The 19360-nt window shown below is 35.1% G+C and overlaps 1 protein-coding gene across 1 annotated transcript; it reads right to left on the reverse strand.

The window, feature by feature from the left end:
* Nucleotides 1–10370: 10370 nt before the first annotated feature.
* Nucleotides 10371–18874, reverse strand: LOC142982999 (odorant receptor 67c-like). The gene is made up of 7 exons (XM_076129757.1): nt 18250–18874; nt 16760–16937; nt 15100–15196; nt 12573–12677; nt 11979–12067; nt 11280–11346; nt 10371–10674 (listed from the first exon to the last, which is right to left on the reverse strand). Exons 1-7 carry the CDS (start codon nt 18872–18874, stop codon nt 10621–10623), a joined length of 1215 nt encoding a protein of 404 aa, XP_075985872.1. The 3' UTR covers nt 10371–10620.
* Between the last annotated feature and the right edge of the window lie 486 nt (nt 18875–19360).

A 19360-nucleotide genomic window follows, 5' to 3' on the forward strand; every position in this document is an offset into this window, starting at 1 on the left:
GACCATTATTGCTACTTTTACAAAGAAGATATCAAATAGAACTATTATGGGCGTCATCTCTTCATTGTGTGATTACAAAACATGCCGTACTCAGAAAACACACACATCGTTAACTCGGTCCGTCTGAATCATCAGCTTAGCTTTTCTACCAACTATGTTAAAGTCTGCTTCCAGTCTCAACGGTTGCAACTAGATCCCAGCATTTTACATGGAGTGACTGCCTATTAGACCTCCACAACTGCGTAACCTGGTTTAGACACTATACCTATCGGTAGTCTTCAGTCTGACTGAATCATAACCAAAAAGCAAGCTTTTAAAAATATACATTCACATAGATTAGATTCACATAGATTACCCAATTAGATGGACAGAAAAACCGGTTTACAAGAGTGCAAATATGTTTTTTACCGGAAAATTCAAAGGATCATTGTACACGAAACAACAAAGTGAAAAGCTTCTGGTATAGGAGCGGTGTATCCATCAAGTCCTAAAATAAAACAGGCGAGACGACTCACCTTGCATTATTTAGTGGGAGCACTTGGATCTATTTGGTGCACCCTCAGACATGCACTGGAATGGACGTTTGCCTTTTAGAAATAGTTTGGATAGGACATTGAAAATATACCGTAAAGTGAGATAAATTTTGGAAAATTTGGGTTGAAATATTTGATTATAGAAATAAGTAAATAGCTTGCATAATAAGCTAGCGACGAGTTCAGTTTTTCGGTTCTAGGTACTAATACGGCTATGAAAAAATGATTTGTTCCGCATTCGCCTCACTCGTTCGCCTCACATTCCAAAAAAATCCTGTTTCGCCCCATGTTAAATTTGATTCTTGTTTTGCCCCACTTGAAAAGAGTATGGTAGGCACACAAATTGATTCTACCTTATTGTCTTATGGCTAATGCGACAGTTTGTTATGTCTGGGTTTAATTTATCATTAATATCAAGGAATTGTGTAGGTATGTTGTTTCTTTTTTATCCATTAATAGGATGTAAATTAATGGTACAACATGTATGTTCTCCCGAGTGCTGCCGAGGTCTCCATATATGATATATAACTGCTTGAATGGTTTAACAGTACATTTAAAAGTGCCATCTCCGATAATGTTCTATATTTTGTATATATTTTCTGATTTCTTGATCAGCAAATGCCAATATTCTTGTTTTATTATACCCGTAGTCAAAAAGTAAAAAGTCTTCATAAGCCTTAGGTATTTGAACCTCAGAGGCGTTAAACGTTGACTTTTTAAAATTTTGAGATTTGTTTCTCGCATTGTAGAGACAAATTTTAATTTTCGATAATTCTGGTAAAACTTCAACTAGATCTGTACCTCTGTTTTTCATCCTTATTAAGCATTCATTATAAATTAATGTGATGGGTTTACCATCCGCAGATGCAGCTTCTTGTTTATAACGAAACAATTCTTCTTTGATAAAAATTTTTGCCACATTAGGTTTGCAAAAATTGTGTTGCAATATTCTATTTACATGATTGTAAATGGTAACTACTCCACCTTTACATTTTCTATTTACACATCTCGACGAAATAGTACCATTTTTATTATTTCTCCTTTTTACGTGTTCATATCCGTCGAACAGAAGCATAGGGTCGCCCCGTATTGATTTAATAAACGATAGGTTTGTAAGGGATGTAGATTGAAAAGGTTCTTCCATTTTCAATTAATACTTAAAATAAAATAATGAACGTTAACTAAATTCAATTTGAATTAGACACCTCTTTGCACTTTAACTCAAACACACAAACAACGAATGAGTACTAATTCTAATTACCTACATTTTGCTATGTGTCGCCCGACCCTTACTGATAATGTCCCTGATTGGCTGGCCACATTTGACTGGTCTTGAAAAAAAGGGTTGCGATCCGATCTATTGTCTTATTTTGTACCTGCTCATAAGTTTGTGTGCAAAGAGCTGTAATAAAATAATGAATATTTGTGATTTTTTAGGCTGTCTGTACTAAAACAGTATAAATCTGAACTCATAAATATTCGAGGCGAATCAAGAACGAAAAATGAGGCAAAACAGGAATAAAAGCTTAAATTAAGAATAAATATGGCATTCGGGGCAAAACAGGAATAAAATGTAGGGCAAATACGGATTTTTTCATGTGGGGCAAAACATCGCGGGTCGAATGCGGAACAAATCGAAAAAATTGTAGCATTTCTAAAACTGGAATTGACCTTGCATTCAAAAGCAACCCCGTTTTACTGGTACTTGTTTTGCACGAAGATCGTTTTTTTGAGTTCCCTGTTACTGAGACTTAGCTATGAGACAGTTGATTTTCTTTTTATCATTAGGCCTATTACAAGCGTAGTGTATGTTCACTGGGCGTATAAATACACCCATATATTTTGTCTATACCTATTCCAATAGGGGTATTGGAAGAAGGCGTGATTTTATGTATGTATGTATGTAATTGTTTGTTTTCAAAGTAAAGAAGCTGTATCAAACACGCCACCGTCAGCTGCATCGTCTTTTGGGTCATTAAATGTTCTGACATCTGAATTTTGTATACACTGCCCCCCGCGCACCTTGCAAATAGGACTCTACCAAATTATTTGACTATAGAGGTAACCTACCTACATCCATATTATTATAACTAGAACGTAACAAAACAAAACAAATTAATATACGACATGAATATTCAAATAAGCAAGCAGTTGCGACGACAATACATTAGCATATAATTGTGATTGTCACAATTATTTCTAAACAATGAATCCGTGTAATAAAAATCTCGACGTTTACGACCGGAAAAATGCTTCGTGAATGTGAGCTGTTTTTGTTTTAATTTAGAATTTTTAGAATATATTGTTTCTCTAACTTATAAAATATTAGTTTCTTCAACTGGTTTAAACCAACAATTTAGTAGAGAGCAAGTTTCGCGGCTGGCGGTGGCATACAACATTCTGAATTACAAACATCAATTGACTGTCACCTGTCTGCTACAGGTATCTTATTTTGGAAATACTTAGAATTATTAATTACTACCTAGTTAAATCGTACATACCAAGACACTACTGCTAAAAAGTAAAAAATAATAATCTGTTGTTTCCCGAACCCGCCTACCATGGAAACCTTCATAAAAGTATGCACCAACTAAATAACAGTTATGGTTGCCATGGCAACGGTTTTTCAAGAGACTCCAGTCTCAACAAGGCTCTGCATTGTCTGCGTTTATAATCACCACCATATTAGAGGAAAATCCAGTAATTATTTCAGGACTTAAATGGTAGTGAATAGGGTCTATTCTCAGTAGGAGCTACAGTCTATAGAAGATGGTTTAACTGTCGGATATTGGTATTAGGAACAGTTTTAAAGTTTATAGTGCCAGATAACTTATCTGCTCAATAATTTTATTTTATCGTATAGTGTTAGGTTAGTGATCGCAGCAAATGTATGAAAACAATTGTCAAAATTCCGTCCGATTTACTATATGATAGATATATTAAAATATTGAATCCGGGCCTTATTTCTTCAAATTTAAAAGCTGCTCTTGGCCTCAAATTTTCCAAGTTCCAGCCTTAAAGAGTATAGGGAAAGGTTTCTTGTCACAGTAGCAGTCGTGATTTGTAATCTACTAGCCCTCAATGACACGGGACCTTGCGTAACTAGCAAAATGTGAATGGGGTACCCACAAAAGAATACCGTGAAGTTATGCCGCAGAAAAAAATCTTACATAAATCGAAACTTTCTGGTTGAAATTCTTAGTTTTTTGTCTCAATAGATCCCCACGAACACTATTTTTCAAAGAATCACGTAAAAAGAGTTCGTGTATCGTGCGATACAGATTTCACGAAGAAAAAATTGTTTAAAAAAATGAAGAGAAAAAAGTCGGGCCGCCGGCGGCAAGCGTCGGTACGGCCTGCCTCGTGTCGCGACGGACTGTACTGCTATAGACGGCACAAATTTCACGAGATATCGCATCAATTAACAATATCGATCATGGTGGTTTGCTGCAAATTTGGCTTTGTTAAGTCTAAATTGGTAATGAACATTTATGTATTGCACCGAATTGCTTATCCGTTTTATTAGTTTACAATAAGATATAGATTTGTGGAATTTTTCTTTGTTATTTCAGTGAACTTATTTAGTAGATTAAATAAATGTACCCTATCAATCAGTCCCACTGCTCGGCAAGGGTCTCCTCCAGGAATGAGGGAGGGGTTAGGCCGTGGGTCCACCACACCGGCCAAGTGGTGGTTGGAGATTTTTTTATACATTCCCATAATTGCGTAACTTTAAATTTCAGACTTATTTCTCTGGCCTTAACCACTCCGATCTTTCTAGCAAACGCCTTCTATTATTGTAAACTTAAGGAAACTTGCACATGAAGAACTCGAATTTGCATAAACAAACCTACTGCGTTATAGAATATTAGTTACTGAAATTCCTATCGTAAGTACCCATTGTACCTCTTGACAAACTTATTTACGTCCTATTGTCCTCAAGTAGGTACAATAAATTAAATAATAAATCTATTATTTTATTTCGAAGTCAACAACCGGGCTTTATAATACGCAGTTTGTGTGGAAAATTATAATTTTAGTTAATGCAATACAACAACCGGTTGCTGAAAATTGAGTCACAGTATTGTAGCATACATTTATTTTCCATACATATTCAAATGGCTAAATGTATGGATATTTTTAAGTTGATAAGTGCACAGTTTCTGCACAACAATAACCTAGGTATTTATAGCGTTCTGTTGTAAGATATAAGACAGAAGGGGAAGGCCCAGATTTGAACAAAGAAGGTATTTTTTGTATGATATGAAATTTTTATGTTTTGTCATTTCCTTTTCATTGTATTTTAGTACATTCCAGATTTATTGTTAATAGTCAAATCAACGGCTTGTTATAGAATATAGCCTATTTTGAGTTTAACTGTTGCTTACAGCGCCCCTAGGGTCCATTACGGGAACTTTTAAACGTCATTTTTATCTGACAGTTCAAGATCGCAGACGTTTATGTTAGAAAAGAAGTTTGTAACCCTTTTTTTAAAACTGTACAATTATCTCTAAGCCTTTTATCCCATATTTAACAGTATCAGCTCCTCATAGACTCGTTCTTAGTATCAAAAGTATAATTTTAATTACTTTAAAAATTCTCGACAGAACTAGACTTTATCTCGGAGTAACAATCTCTTGTGCGCCACAGAATCCGGTATCGTTGCATGCCGACGCACACGGGCTCCCTCTATCGTGTCCCGACACAAACTAAAAAACACTTTTGCTATACAAAAACGAACCTTAGCCCAACGAAATAGCACTTGTTTCAACCGCAGATGAAATTTGGTGCATCGTCTCCGTCCCGCCAAGCTATCTTCTTCAACCATTTATGTGAAAAACGCCTTTAAATTGTAAAGAATAAGGTTTATATTAATTGTAGAGATAGTGTTGTCGCAGAAACTCTCGCATTTGCGTTTTACTGCTTCAAAAATGAATGTTACAGCCTCGTAATAGCGACGTGAATAACTGCATCGATACTTTAGTCGAGATAAATAAGTGGAGATGTATTCTTTTTAAGATTTAATCGAATTTAAACCTTAAGTTAAGGAGGATAAAGTGTGTTTTTGAAGTAAATGTGTGGTGGTGTTGTTTAAACAGCACCTACCTGAGTTTTTACCAAGACACCCGTGCATTGTCTATTCGAAACATTCTTATGCATGTCCCATGGTAGCGTGTTGATAATTTTGTATTAATATATTCAATAATTTTGTAAATTATAGTTTTGTTTAAGTACAGGGTCAGTGAAGGTAGTCGTGCGTGAAACTTTGTAAAAACGCTTTCTGTTTTGATGCTATCGTGTTGAAAAGAAAAAATACGGTCGTTGTTGTACTGTGTAGTAGATAGACTTATTCTATAGTCTATTCTTAGTACTTTTTTCGTATTGTTGTTTGTTCGTCTTTCACGTCCTAAGTAGAGTGACTGATTAATAAGATTTTTTTATGTTGGGATAGTCGGGGGGCTGGAGAGCTCTAACCGAATAGCGCCAGGTTACCGATGATTATTTCTGGACCAGGTAAAATCGTACCATGGCTTTCTGTTCCAAAACTGTTTGTACGGAATTAATTATAAGAATGGCTAGTTGGTAGATATCACTTAACTAATTAAAAGTAAAAATAGCAGCGGCATTGCGGTGTTTCCAGCGCAAAGGAGATATACCTTTAAATAAATCCTTTAGGAGAAAAATACGTCGTATTCATGACATTATTGAAACGATAAAACCACTCACCTTTTCTAATACCTATTCTCAGATCTCTGCTTACCTCTATGAGTAAAAATGCGTGATTTTATGTATGTATGTATTATATAATTTCCATACGAATGCGGTCCGTACAAATATATGTTCCGTGTGGGATTCGAACACACAACCTCCCCCAGTATTAAAGGAGCGAAACGACTACTATAAGCATATTTTGTTATAAAACTGAATATGATATAAATACTTAAATTGTATCGCTAGAAACAGTATACCTAGTGTTCTAGGAAACAGGAAATAACCATAACGTAGTACAAATTCCCAGAAAATTAATACAGCAGCGCTTCTGAATATTAAGTATATGTTAATGTAGACAAAGTATCTGATATGATAACGTACAGTCAAACGCATAACAAACTCCGTAGCGCGGTGGTTAAGATCACCATTGCGTTAGGAGGTCGTCGGATCGATTCCCACACGAAGAAATTATTTGTGCGATCCACAAATAGTTGTTTCGGGTCTGGTTGTACTTTGTATCCGTTGTTTGTATGTTTGTAAGAGCCCCACGATACTAGAGGAATTCTTAGTGTAGGAGTTGTCTCCTTTTAGTGTACATTTAAGAAATTTCAATCGTACTTTTGTATCAAAATATCAACTTAAGTATTGCTTTTAAACATTTGTCGTAAAATTACTTCGATTGTTGTATTCAATTATAATACATGTATTTTACGATTTCAATGGTTTAAAAGATGTTGATAATGTGTCAATATAAACTTATTTTTGCTTTCGACTGTACTACATAACCATATACATATAGTACGGTATATTCAGGTTTTAAGGCCACAGTAGTGAAGTAACGGGATTCGCCCTAAGGTAGATTACAAGATATGGATACGGGTTCTAAACTCCGCGTATGGGTTTTAGGAATCCGTTGTTAAGATTGTAAACTTTAATTTCTATGATAATAAATTAATTTTTGTTCATAATTAGTAGTTATTAAGAATATTTGCCAGTTTTACCCACGTTAGGTCACTGATAAACGACTAAATGCTTAATAATCTTATTACTATATAGCAGCAATAACTATCTACCACAATATTTTATTACATTATGATGTTATTTTTCTTGATTCATTGCTTTTAGATACCTTATAAATATTCATCAACTATAAAAAATTATACTTACTTTAGTACATACATAATTTGTACAGAACCCATATCGCACTTGACCAACTCTACCATAGCACCATATAATCAAGACGGACGTATGTCACGAAGAAAATGTGACATGCCAACTAGTTAAATAAATAAGATAAATGTGACGTCACAATGACCCTTTGACTTGGACAACGTTACGGTATCTATGTGGTCTCGTTCTTCGGTTCAATACTAATTCTTGCACACGAGTTTCATAGAGAAAAATTACTTCGAAAAACATTTTCTTAACATTTTCACTATTGGTGTTTAATTACGTCAAGGATAGCGCGAAATGGAGGGAGAGTTTACGGAAGGCTGACCCCACCACCGTGTGGGACGAATAGCCAGAAAGGAAGAGTGAGAAGTATAAAAGTATCCTCTTTCCGAGCTAGGGAAAGATTCAGTAATTGTAATGATTATTATAGATGTCAATATTGACCTATACGGACAGATGATTTGATTTTGATAATACAGTTCAGACCTCCTTTGATCGAGAGGAAAAAAAGATATACTCTAATCTAGGTCTAAAGTAGTATAGTTACAGTTTTTACTCTGTGATTAGTTGCTGAATAACGTAAGCTTTAAGCTAATAATCTGTATTAGGTAGGTACTATTACAATTTCGTAGATTAGAGCTTCAATTGTTATTTATGAAGACCACGAAATTCGAAATTCGGGAGAAGACCTTTACCCAGCAGTGGGGCCATAACAGCCTAAAGAAAAATCACTACGAAATCTTGCACGCAGATTTAAAATGTCTTAAGTACGGGCAACATTACATGTTATTTTTGCATTCTAATTATAATTGCAGCAAATTAAACTATCCCTACAGCTAACACATCACTTGTACTTAATCTGCCTATACCCTGTAAAGACGGGGACACGGTCCGACCTATCACGTTCAGCTAGTAGCGAGGTTGCAAATATTACAGCAAGCACTGAGGTCACGGAATAATTAAGACTGCGCTTCTGTTTTATATAGCTAAGTAAATGTAGTGCTGGAAAGAAAATGGCCTTTAACAACATAGGTGCTGGTACTTTTTCTGTAGTAACTTTTTATTAGAGCATATGAGAAATGTATGGCTTATGCTTTAATAGGGAAATTTGAGATTAAAGAGGTAGAAGTGTGGGTTCTCTAAACGGTTCTTACTGACAAATGCAGTGATCAGATTCTTATACAAAATTTCTCAATAGCGAGATTAGTATACTTCTCGATAATCGATAGATGTAGAGAATCGAGCTACAGTTCTGATTTGAAGAATGATCAGATTTTTATACTAAAGTTAACTAGACGGTTTTCGAAAGTCGATAGTAGTAAAAAAACGCGTTTCTATAGTTCAAATGTTGAAGTAGATTTTAGGTAAGTATTATGTAACCAACTATGTTGACAACTAAAAACCCTTTTTTAAAGTATATCACACACTAGCTTTGGCTCGCGACTTCGTCCGCGTGGTTTGTGACTTAGGACAGAATTTTCAAACAAACAAATTCAAACCAATTTAAGCCCGATCCGTCCAGTGGTTTGGGCTGTGCGTTGATAGATCACTATGTCAATCAGTCAACTTTGAGTTATATATATTTAGATATCCCTCTTCATAGCTCAAAGGTAATAACCTACACCTTCACCCATCTTCAAGTGAATAGAATTAGTATGCGCCATGCACTCGTATGTCATGACCATTGAATTATGAACATCAGGTAAACAATACGACTCGTGTTCAGTATTCTGAACAGTTAGCTTTTATTGAGGGCTTTACTATGAATCAGTTATAATGTGGAACTTTCCGAGTGAAGAGTGGGACGGGAAAAGGATTTGTTTGTTTTCTAAGTGCATTTCATTGATCGTAATGGGTCAAATTTGATTCACTGATTATAATATTGTCATGGAATCTCTGCATGAAAAACTTGTAGGTACATACATATTTTATTGTCTTGAAATCAATGTAAGTATAATATATACTACTAAATCGTTTTATAAGTTCTGTAAATGTGTATTTTTTTTGGAAATCGACTCTCTACCACTTTATGTAAAACATTTATCATGTCTCACTTCGATAGGAAAAACTCAGTATTTGCAAAGTTAATTATAAATATTTCAAAGGCATATTTCAATATTACACACAATATCAAAAGATGATAGATCTTTTGTATTGCGTAATTTACTAATAGTAATAGTTTTAAGTGCTTTTATATAAATTGCACATTTTATTATTCTTAGATCATCACACTACCAAGAAAGAGTGTAAACTTTCACAACTTGTGTGAATCTGTTGATGAAAAACTTCATTGTCTCACGTGGACGTAGTTCCGCTCCCACTGTGAATGGATTTAAGTAAGATGCAATTTCTGAATCTATATATCAGCCTAGCCTTTGTTCCAATTATGTTGGGGTCACCTTCCAGTCTCGCCGAATGTAGCTGAACACCAGTATTTTACATGGAGCGACTGCCGACCTCCACAACCCAGTTATGCAATTTCTGAAACTATGGGTCGCTATTACTCACATATAAGTTAAGTTTGTTGCTTTAACGTAGTTTAATAACACTAAAAAGTAAAGTTCGCCTTCTTCTCATAGAGGTAGACGGAGACCAGGGAACGCCACTTGGTAAGATCCTTACAAATTTCCTTTGCTTCATTCACATCCATACATCTTGTCATACAGGACAACGTTTACGTTTTAGTTCTTCATTAAATAGTAAACAAATAGCGGCTTAAACAACTTTGACACTAGGTTGACCACTAACCATACGATAAGAAGAAGATTAAATAGTTAGTCCATATTAAAATGTTAGAAATGACGAACTATTTGCACACATCCCAGGGTTAAAAATAAAACGCGTCATACCACATTTCAGTATATTTCGTTTAAAACCAAAGAGTGGTAACATTATTCCGTGAGTGCTCTCAATTAGGTTAACGCTAGTGGACGTCCTACACCTGTGCTGTTCTATAAATAAAAACTATTCTACACAAATAGTGCACACTTTCTAGTTGGTTTTTGTCTATGCAATATGGGAATCACAACTATATTTAGTCAATTGCCAATATTTTCTGATGATATGAATTTGCATGATGCATTCCAAAAAAAGACAATGCAATACGTATTTAGACATGACAAGAACAAGAGTGAGTTTTTTATACTACAAAAAATGTGTGAAAAAACTAAGTAGACCCCTGTAGAGCTATGCGTGAGGTAGTTTATTTATACATCGTCTTCAGAAGAGCGAAGTAAGACCATGATGTGCTTAGTATCTGAAAAAAAGAGAAATTTTAATATACAACAAGGAGAAATACCGTGTATTATAACGTAAAAAAAAGAAATCAATGCTTTATTATTTCTTCTTACATATTTTTTCTGCACCTTGCACGTGCTACTAATTTTAAGTAAAGAGACAAACAAAGTTCAAAGATTTCGGTTTGGTGTCCCTCAATAATATTAATACGCATACGATACCTAAGCTAAGCTCAAAAGCTTAGTTATCTCCTTCCACCACCAGCATCGACTAATCTTGGATACAACTGTAGCTCGATTCTGTACAATCGGTGCTGTCGAGTCTCGAAAGTTTGACATTTAGAATGTGCTGCCGAAATAGTTCCTACGACGTCCGTCAGAGGCGTTGATCAGATTTTCATACAAAATTTCTCGATGACAAGCCGGTTGTCGGTAGTCGATTATAGTAGAGAATCGAGCTACAGTATCTAAGAACCTTATCCGTTACAAATGTGGAGGTAACCACTAGAATGTATGCTAATATGTAGTACTATACTTCAATATTAAAAAAATACATTATTAAAGAAAAACATACATATGAGACTAGCGTATTCGTTTTGTCTTCATAAGTATTAAAATAACATACCCTAGTAAATGCTCCAAGATTAAGATCCATGAAGTTCCAAGCCGTCAGCTTACACGCCTTCTGAGACCTAAGTTAAAGTGGCAGATTACAATTTAATTAAAACGTAAGTTAGTTACATTTATTTAATATCTTACTAATGTTATAAATGCGTAAGTTTGTGAGTATGTATGTACGGATGTTTGCTACTCTTTCACGCAAATACTACTGAATCGATTACAATAAAATTTGGTATGTAGGTAGCTGAAGACCCAGAATAATGCATGGGCTACTTTTTATCCGGGAGTTCCCGAGGGATCGGGATTTACACGGGATGGGTTTCCACGCGGACGAAGTCGCGGGCGGCCTCTAGTTCCAAATAAACTTGACGTTAACTCTCTGACGGCTTCCGTGACGCAGTGGTTAAGGTGGTCACCTCGATACTACCAGTGCATCGAGAGGTTGTGGGTTTGATTTCCACACGGACCAAATGTTTATGCGATTCACAAATAGTTTCGGGTCTGGTTGTACTTTGTGTCCGTTGTTTGTATGCTTGCAAAACATCCTCGCGAACACAAGATCAATTCTTAGACTGGGAGTCGCCTTTTTTTAAAGAAAGAAAATAAAAAAACCTCTTAACAATTTGTGTTTATCTAAACTAGTATATGACCCTTTAAATGTGATGGTACTTACAAGCATAATTAAAAACTATTCAAAACTGACCTAATCATAATAAGCAGTATGATTTTCTTCGCATCTCCGTCGGCCTTATACCATTGGCATTTATAAACAGTCTCGCTTATTTCTGTACTCTGTAAGATAACAGATGACCCACATATTAACAAACCAATAAAATACATACTTAATGTGTCGAAATATTTTAAATTAAGTTTGGTGGACGATAACGTTGCGTAAACAAGTTTACTTGAGAATTTCTTGAACAGTTAGGTATTGATATTTGCAATTTATGTTTAGGAACTATTTAGTGGGTGGAAAATTTTGTTGCATTGTTATTTTCTGACAAAACAAAGTCGTTTGGAATCAAATTCCACGACTGTGAGTTACATTTTTCATTGCACCTAATACTTATTAGGTGCAATGAATGAATTAACTTTCCAATAAATACCTTTTGCATGGTTTTAATAGAGCTTACTCTGCCACCCGCCTATACAGACGCTTGACGCAGCTGAAATGTGCATTGATGGCTAACAATGAAGTCACTTATACCAAACTGCGTGGAAATTAAATGAATCTTTTTTCACAGCTTACCCTACGGCAGAGGAATTCAGAGAAGAGTGCATTTTGTAGCGTACTTACCGATCTCATAAGCATATCTCCAAAGTAACATATCAATGATATTTGCGATAACGACATCGTCCAGAATGTGAAGTAAGCTAACTTTACGTTTATTTCATCTGTGATCTGAAAAAAATACACGTTTGAGGGAAACTGAATGAATAAGAATAAGTGTTATGATTGTTCGAGTATTCGCTTTCCTGGCAATTAATTTGCGAGTGTGATTAACAGTCGAGGGTCAACCTTAGGTTAAAACAAAACAAAGATTTTTCGAAGAAACAAGATTTTTTTTCAAAGAGATGTCTCTCTGTGAAAGAAAAAAATGAGATAAAACCTAGCATGTCTGAGCATTTTAAGTGTTTGAAAGGAATCCCCCGTCCGCACTCGAACAGCGTTGTAAGCTCAAAACCCTTGCATCACTACAGAAAGAGAACAAATACTATAACATATAGCATTATGTTTGAAATTTACCTTTTACAAATATTGACTTATTGCTAAATAAAAACCTGCTTTAAAGTACAGCTAGAATTAGATCATCCCTGACCAAAGTACTAGTTTTTTCTGAGTTCTTTAATGAAACTGCCTGATGTCTCGCAGTTATTCAAAAGCTGAATATTCATAACATAAATGGGCTACAACGCAATAGTACTACGCAGTCAAGGTGTTAATACGATCTAAGTAAAAGATAAACCTTGGGAATACCGTCGAGTCAAATCTCAATGACCTTGTTACAAAAAAATAATATTTTTTCCTTAACACAATCACGTATTTTTAAAAAACATATTTTCTTTGTCCGTTATATCCACACCGCTTTTTTTACCCACGGCTGTCCCACTGCTGGGCAAGGGTCTCCTACTGAACGAGGAATATCGTTGTTACTTTTTGTTAAACAACAAAATAAAACACTATAACATAAACATTTTGTGATTCTTTGTTATATGTTACTCGTTCAAACAAAATTGTAGCTGACTAGTTACTGTAGTTATAGCCAGCTCATTGCACGCCTATACGGCTTTAGGACGTGCCATTAAACTTTGTGAATCTGAGTATATCAGCAAGACTCTCCTCACAAGCAAAAAAAATACACAATAAAGCAACAAGTTCGAGTGCCAGAACGCATACGCTGAAACCACGTAGAAGTTCGTGTGATGTGATGGAGTCGCAACGTTACCAGTTGCATACTACGTTACATATACGAACTTCAGGCACATAAAGTTATCTAACACTTTCATTGAGTAAAACTATTTGCATGGTTATTTCAATTTATACAATAAACCTTGACTTAGCTGCGACATCCATGCCGTCAAAAATGGCCACAGCAGTTATTGCAGTGCAACAAATATGAACTTAGCCTTTCTTCCAACTATGTTGAAGTCGGCTTCCAGTATCACTGGATACAGCTGGACTCCAGTATTGTACACGGATAGACTGCCTATCTGACCTCCACAACCCAGTTAACCAGCAACGAATCTTGCTTGAAATCGTTGGTCTACAAACAGTAGTACTATGTAGTGGTATATGAAATAATCTCGACCATTTATCGCAAACGACGCACGAGTTTCGTGATACAGGAAGGACATACGAACTATCTGATCGGTATGTCCGTTCTTAAGTAACCACCTTGATGGGTCAGCAGTAATGAGAGCGACTACTGTGAAGTCTTGGGTTCGATTTCTTTGTTGTTTAAAAAATATGAATGGCGTTTCAGGCAAAAGTGCTAATGTGCTTTGTAGACACTAGGCTAATTGAAATCAATCTTCTCCACAATTAACCAAGTTTCTGCTTGCGATTACGTTCGCGTGAAACGCTTTCCTCTAACACTCTGTGTGTGTCAATTATATCCGACCAAAATGTGGTTGTAAGTGATTTTTGAACCTATTTTGCGTGACTGACAGACAAACATACAAACTTTCATAATATCAATATTAGTAAATAAATAAAGAACAGGATTTTTTTTGACCGACTTCTTTCTTATGTTGTTTGTTTTAGACCGACTGCCGACATAAGCTCGCTACATTTGTGACAATCTTAACAATATCTTTGTATCGCAGTTCATTTGAAACGTTATCTGTCATCTCGCCTTCAATCCTCCCACATTTTAACCCACTCATAGATAAAAGATATCTATAATATTTATCACGTAACGCTAAAGTTCAAAAGTTAACCAATATCTATCTGTACTACAAATATACTAGCTTTTACACCCGTCGTTTCTTACAATAACTTTATTAAAGTAAACTTTTTCGGGATACGAATCTTGGAGAACATGATCCTTTTAACACGCCTCGAAATATTATCAAAATCCGTCGATTAGAATTTTTAAATTTTGCTTTTTTGGAACTCAAATCCACTACTCCCCTTTTTTGAAAATGAAAACAGACCCGGGGCACTAAAAAAACAATCAAATTAAATACAAAAAATTATACATAGGTACGTCTAATTACCTCGCCATAGTGAATAAACAATTCCTCACTTTTATCTCAACACATAGTAAACTATCTTAACACACAGGTGTAATATCATAAACGGACTTGAAAACAATATTTACCGTGATAATGAACGCGCTAAGACAAATCAGAAGAGATGCTGTGACGATGTGGAACAATGTCGACTTCGAGTATAAAAACTCCATTTGATTTACTAACCTGAAACAAATATATACCAGACATTATTACAAAACTGAAAATTAATAGTTTTGGTAGAAATTTCTAAGGTCAGCTCTAGAAACTACCCTTATAGTTGGTTATATGTACATACCTGAAAAATTCTGAACAGAAAATCTCGGCAAAGAATATTTGGCGAGACCCAGGATTCGAACCCAAAACCTCCTGCGTGGCAGTCGCATACACCGCATACCGACTGTCGGTACTATAGAGTATCGAGAGGTTAACATTAAATTTAAAATGTACTGCGCATAGTAGTTCCAACGAAGCTCCCTAGAGGCGCTGATCAGATTTCCATACAAAATATTTTGGTAGCTAGCCGATTGTTGATAATCGGTAGTAGTAGAGAATCGCGCTACGGTTTAGAATTGTTCACTTCATACGGTAGAGCAGCTGATAACTTATCCAATGATCAATTGTTCAATATCTGTATCAAAATCTTAAACTTCCTAATCTATTAACTTCTTCCCAAACCTTCAATAACATAATAAATAATTATAAATTTATGTTTAGGCCGCACCCTCTGGGTCATAGCCCTTTCTAAGCATGCCAATAAGCTAAAATTGTAGCTCTACTTAAGAAGATCTTTCATAGTTTACCCTTTTTTATAAATCAAAGAAAACCCTTAACATTTAAACGTATTTTAATAACCTACTTAAATCCTACACAACAATACCTCTCGTATTCTAAATCTTATTAACTTCTATTGTGTTCTTAAAAACTTCAGTATTCCCCACTGCATCCAACATCAGCATAAACAATAAATTTCTAAGAAAATAATCACTACTCCACTCAGAAACTCATAAAGGAGTAATGACAAACTTTATGGGACCTTTCTCAGTATAATCCATTAGCCCTCCGACTTATAGCCTATTTAGCATCGGCTATTGTTCTTTCCCAAATAGCCCGCTAGTGAATGCGTTTACGCATGCAAATAAATGCTTATATTTCTTTGAACGAGAATCATTTGAGTTAATTGTTGTTAATCGAATAATTATGTTTTGTAATAAGCTTGTAAAGTAATCCGTGTGCATAAAATAACAATTTTAAAGTAACTCTGTGTTTAACTTTTCTTTTAAGCCTGTTTCTTTTGTGTCCAACTGCAGATCAGAGGCCTCAAGGATCCCGTAACTACATATATGTACATATTTTCGAAGAGACGGAACAAGCAATATATCCGTCAAAATTTATAGATTGTTAAACGGTTATCCATAACCTAACTAACGCACTAAGTGAAAACAATTTAAGAAAAGTAAAGTCGGTAGCAGAAAAGGTTTAGTAAGATTTGTTTCACGTGGGCATCTAAAAAGTGTAGCGCATAAGGTGAATGACTAACCCCCGGTTTCTGAGGTACATTTAGCGGTAGTTTATATATTCAATAGCGTTAAAATTCATATAAAAAAACGCAATTGAATAGATAATCTACTGTTAAATGTACTCAGAAACCGGGGGTAAGTCATTCACCTTCAAGCTGCAAGATTATTTGTATTCAAACTATCGATATGTTATCCACTACTTAGTGTTATTTTTCTTTAAATTACTTACTCTATAAGTTCCTGATGTCTTCTAACAGCTTTTGCCAAATTCTCCTTCGTGGCTTTCTTGGTAGAAGCCACGATGTTTTCAAACCTCAGACCCAGCAGTCGAAAGTGCATATCAACATAGAAACATAACGCGAAGAGAAGCGTATCACAGCCGAAGATATTGACACACGTTACTGCGGCTGGAAAGAAATGTCTTTGAAAATAATTTGGATGCCTAGTGGTTGAAGTTGGCACCTCCCAAGTGGTCACAGGTTTTAACCTGGAGAAACACACCACTGACTTTTCGAAGTTTTGTGTGTATTAGAAATAATTATTATCACTTGATCTAACGGTGAAGGAAAACATCGTGATGAAAACTTGCATGCCTAAAATTTGTTTAATACATTTTTATGGAGGGCATGCAATGCCAACCGGACTAAAGACCTAACTCTTTCCTGATTGTGGAGGAGACCCCTTGGACCACATATTCCAGGAATATTTAAGTTGGTCTATAGTTGTAGTTGTCCGTCACTTGCATATGGAATGTGTAATAAAATTGAACGAGAAAAAATAACGAGCACGGATTTTTTATGTTTCAATTCAGAATATTTAGCTCTAGTTTTCAAACATCCCCCGAAAAGTTTCAAATACCAAATTTGAAGACTGGTATTTAAAAACTTCTAAACTAAAATTGATAATTTTCTTCCCCGGGATATGATCAAATATGATTTATTAGTTAGCCTGTAGTTTACAGCCTAATCGGTTCCGTCATTTTACCGTGACCGTATAACAGACAGAGTAAATCAACATTAATAATATTAAAATTATTATGGATCTTTCGTTTCAACAAAGAACACTAACTGCAGTCCCTTGAAGTCATGTAAAAAAATAAAGAATTTCTTGTATAATAATGATAGAACAATGGCTATACCTCGCGAGGAATGCACGGAAACTTCATAAATACTGTAATATTGTGTTATTAATCATCGGACATGTTGTGACATTCCATGACATTTCTACTGTATTGACTTGTTCGTTTGCTTTAGGTGGTATGTGTAGAAATGCCAAATGTACGGCCATATGCCGTATTCATATGCATGAATTTCTTTCAACGGTAAAAGGGGAATAATGTTGTGCGACAATTCATAGTGAATAAGTAAGCTAACAGCCAATTGGTATTGGTAAAAAGTCACTCGTATGGCTATGTAATTGAATCATTATTGAAAATATACAAAATATTAGAACAAAAGATTTTTCAATATAATTAATATATTATACCTGAGTATGGAAAAGTTGGTGCAGTTTTTCAAAAGTTAATTGAAACGTAAAGCAAGATTATTAATTTTTAATCAGTCTAAACAAATTATACTAAGCCGTATCATGAAACATAATTTTACCCTCCTATACTTTGTAGTAGCATAGGATAGCGTGAATTTTAGTTTCAATTACATATACTTTAAACCGATTGTGTAAAGTAGCAACAAAGTTGACTGAAACACAAATTATACTTACTAGCCAAAACCTGATGGAAATATATAAGCGGCCACCACGACGACTTATAGACTTCAAAAAAGTGATACTTCACTAAAAAAGGATACATAACAACCAGCTCTCCTGTTTTATTATAATCATAAGCCATTATAATACCGGGAACTAGACAAAACATAACTTGAACTATTATACTGATCCATGTCATTAACAAAATCACGGCTTTCAAAAATGTAACGGAATCCATTATAGCCTTACGCCTTTCCCCAACTTCTTCTTCGAATTCCTCATTGTCGTTTTCACAATGTATATCTTTCAATTTATAAATTAAATCTACTAAAATCCCTCTATTCATATAAAGGGCAGAGATTTTCACTGTCGACAAAATACTTATTGTTATGCAAGGCAAGTTCAGAGACAGTTCCACGAAAGATTTACCAGTTTGTATGCAATCTATGACGCCGTACACTTCGCCGAATATAACCGAATGTAGTATAAAACAATCGTAATAAAACAAATGATAGTTGACTAAGTGTTCTGTTAATTTATTCCAACGATTTTTTGATATTTTTATACCGGAGCATAGGAGAAATAGTACTGTCAGTTTAAAGCTGTTTTCAAATTGCTTTTGCGCGGTTTTCGACGCCATTTTGAAAACGTTTCAAAGCTTTTTTTTTCGTTTATATTCTGAACGGGTATCGCTCTAGCCAGTAATAACAAATAATTGATAACAGTTTATAAGCACACGTTCATTTCCAATGAGCTTATAATAATGACTGCGTAAAAATGTATATTTGGAAGTTCCATCAAAAATTTCAAAGCATTGTAAACTCTTTGAAGATAAATAGTAGATCGCTACTCCTTTAATTTACATATGATTATTATTTATTTAGATCTGTCAAATTATTGGGTTTAGTTTTTAACTTTAAAAGACCAAAGGCCTAGAGGCAAATAGACATACCACGTATTTGAAACTCAGGTATATAATTTTTTAACCCGTTACTGTCCCACTGCTGGGCAAGGTTCTCTTCCCGAACGAGGGAGGGGTTTGGCATTAAGTCCACCACGCCGGCCTAATCCCCTACTTGGCCAGCGTGATGGCCTTGCCATGGGGACTTTGCATGCCCTGAGCCCT

This window comes from Anticarsia gemmatalis, chromosome 23, assembly GCF_050436995.1.
Source record: "Anticarsia gemmatalis isolate Benzon Research Colony breed Stoneville strain chromosome 23, ilAntGemm2 primary, whole genome shotgun sequence".
Classification (NCBI taxonomy): Eukaryota; Metazoa; Arthropoda; class Insecta; order Lepidoptera; family Erebidae; genus Anticarsia; species Anticarsia gemmatalis.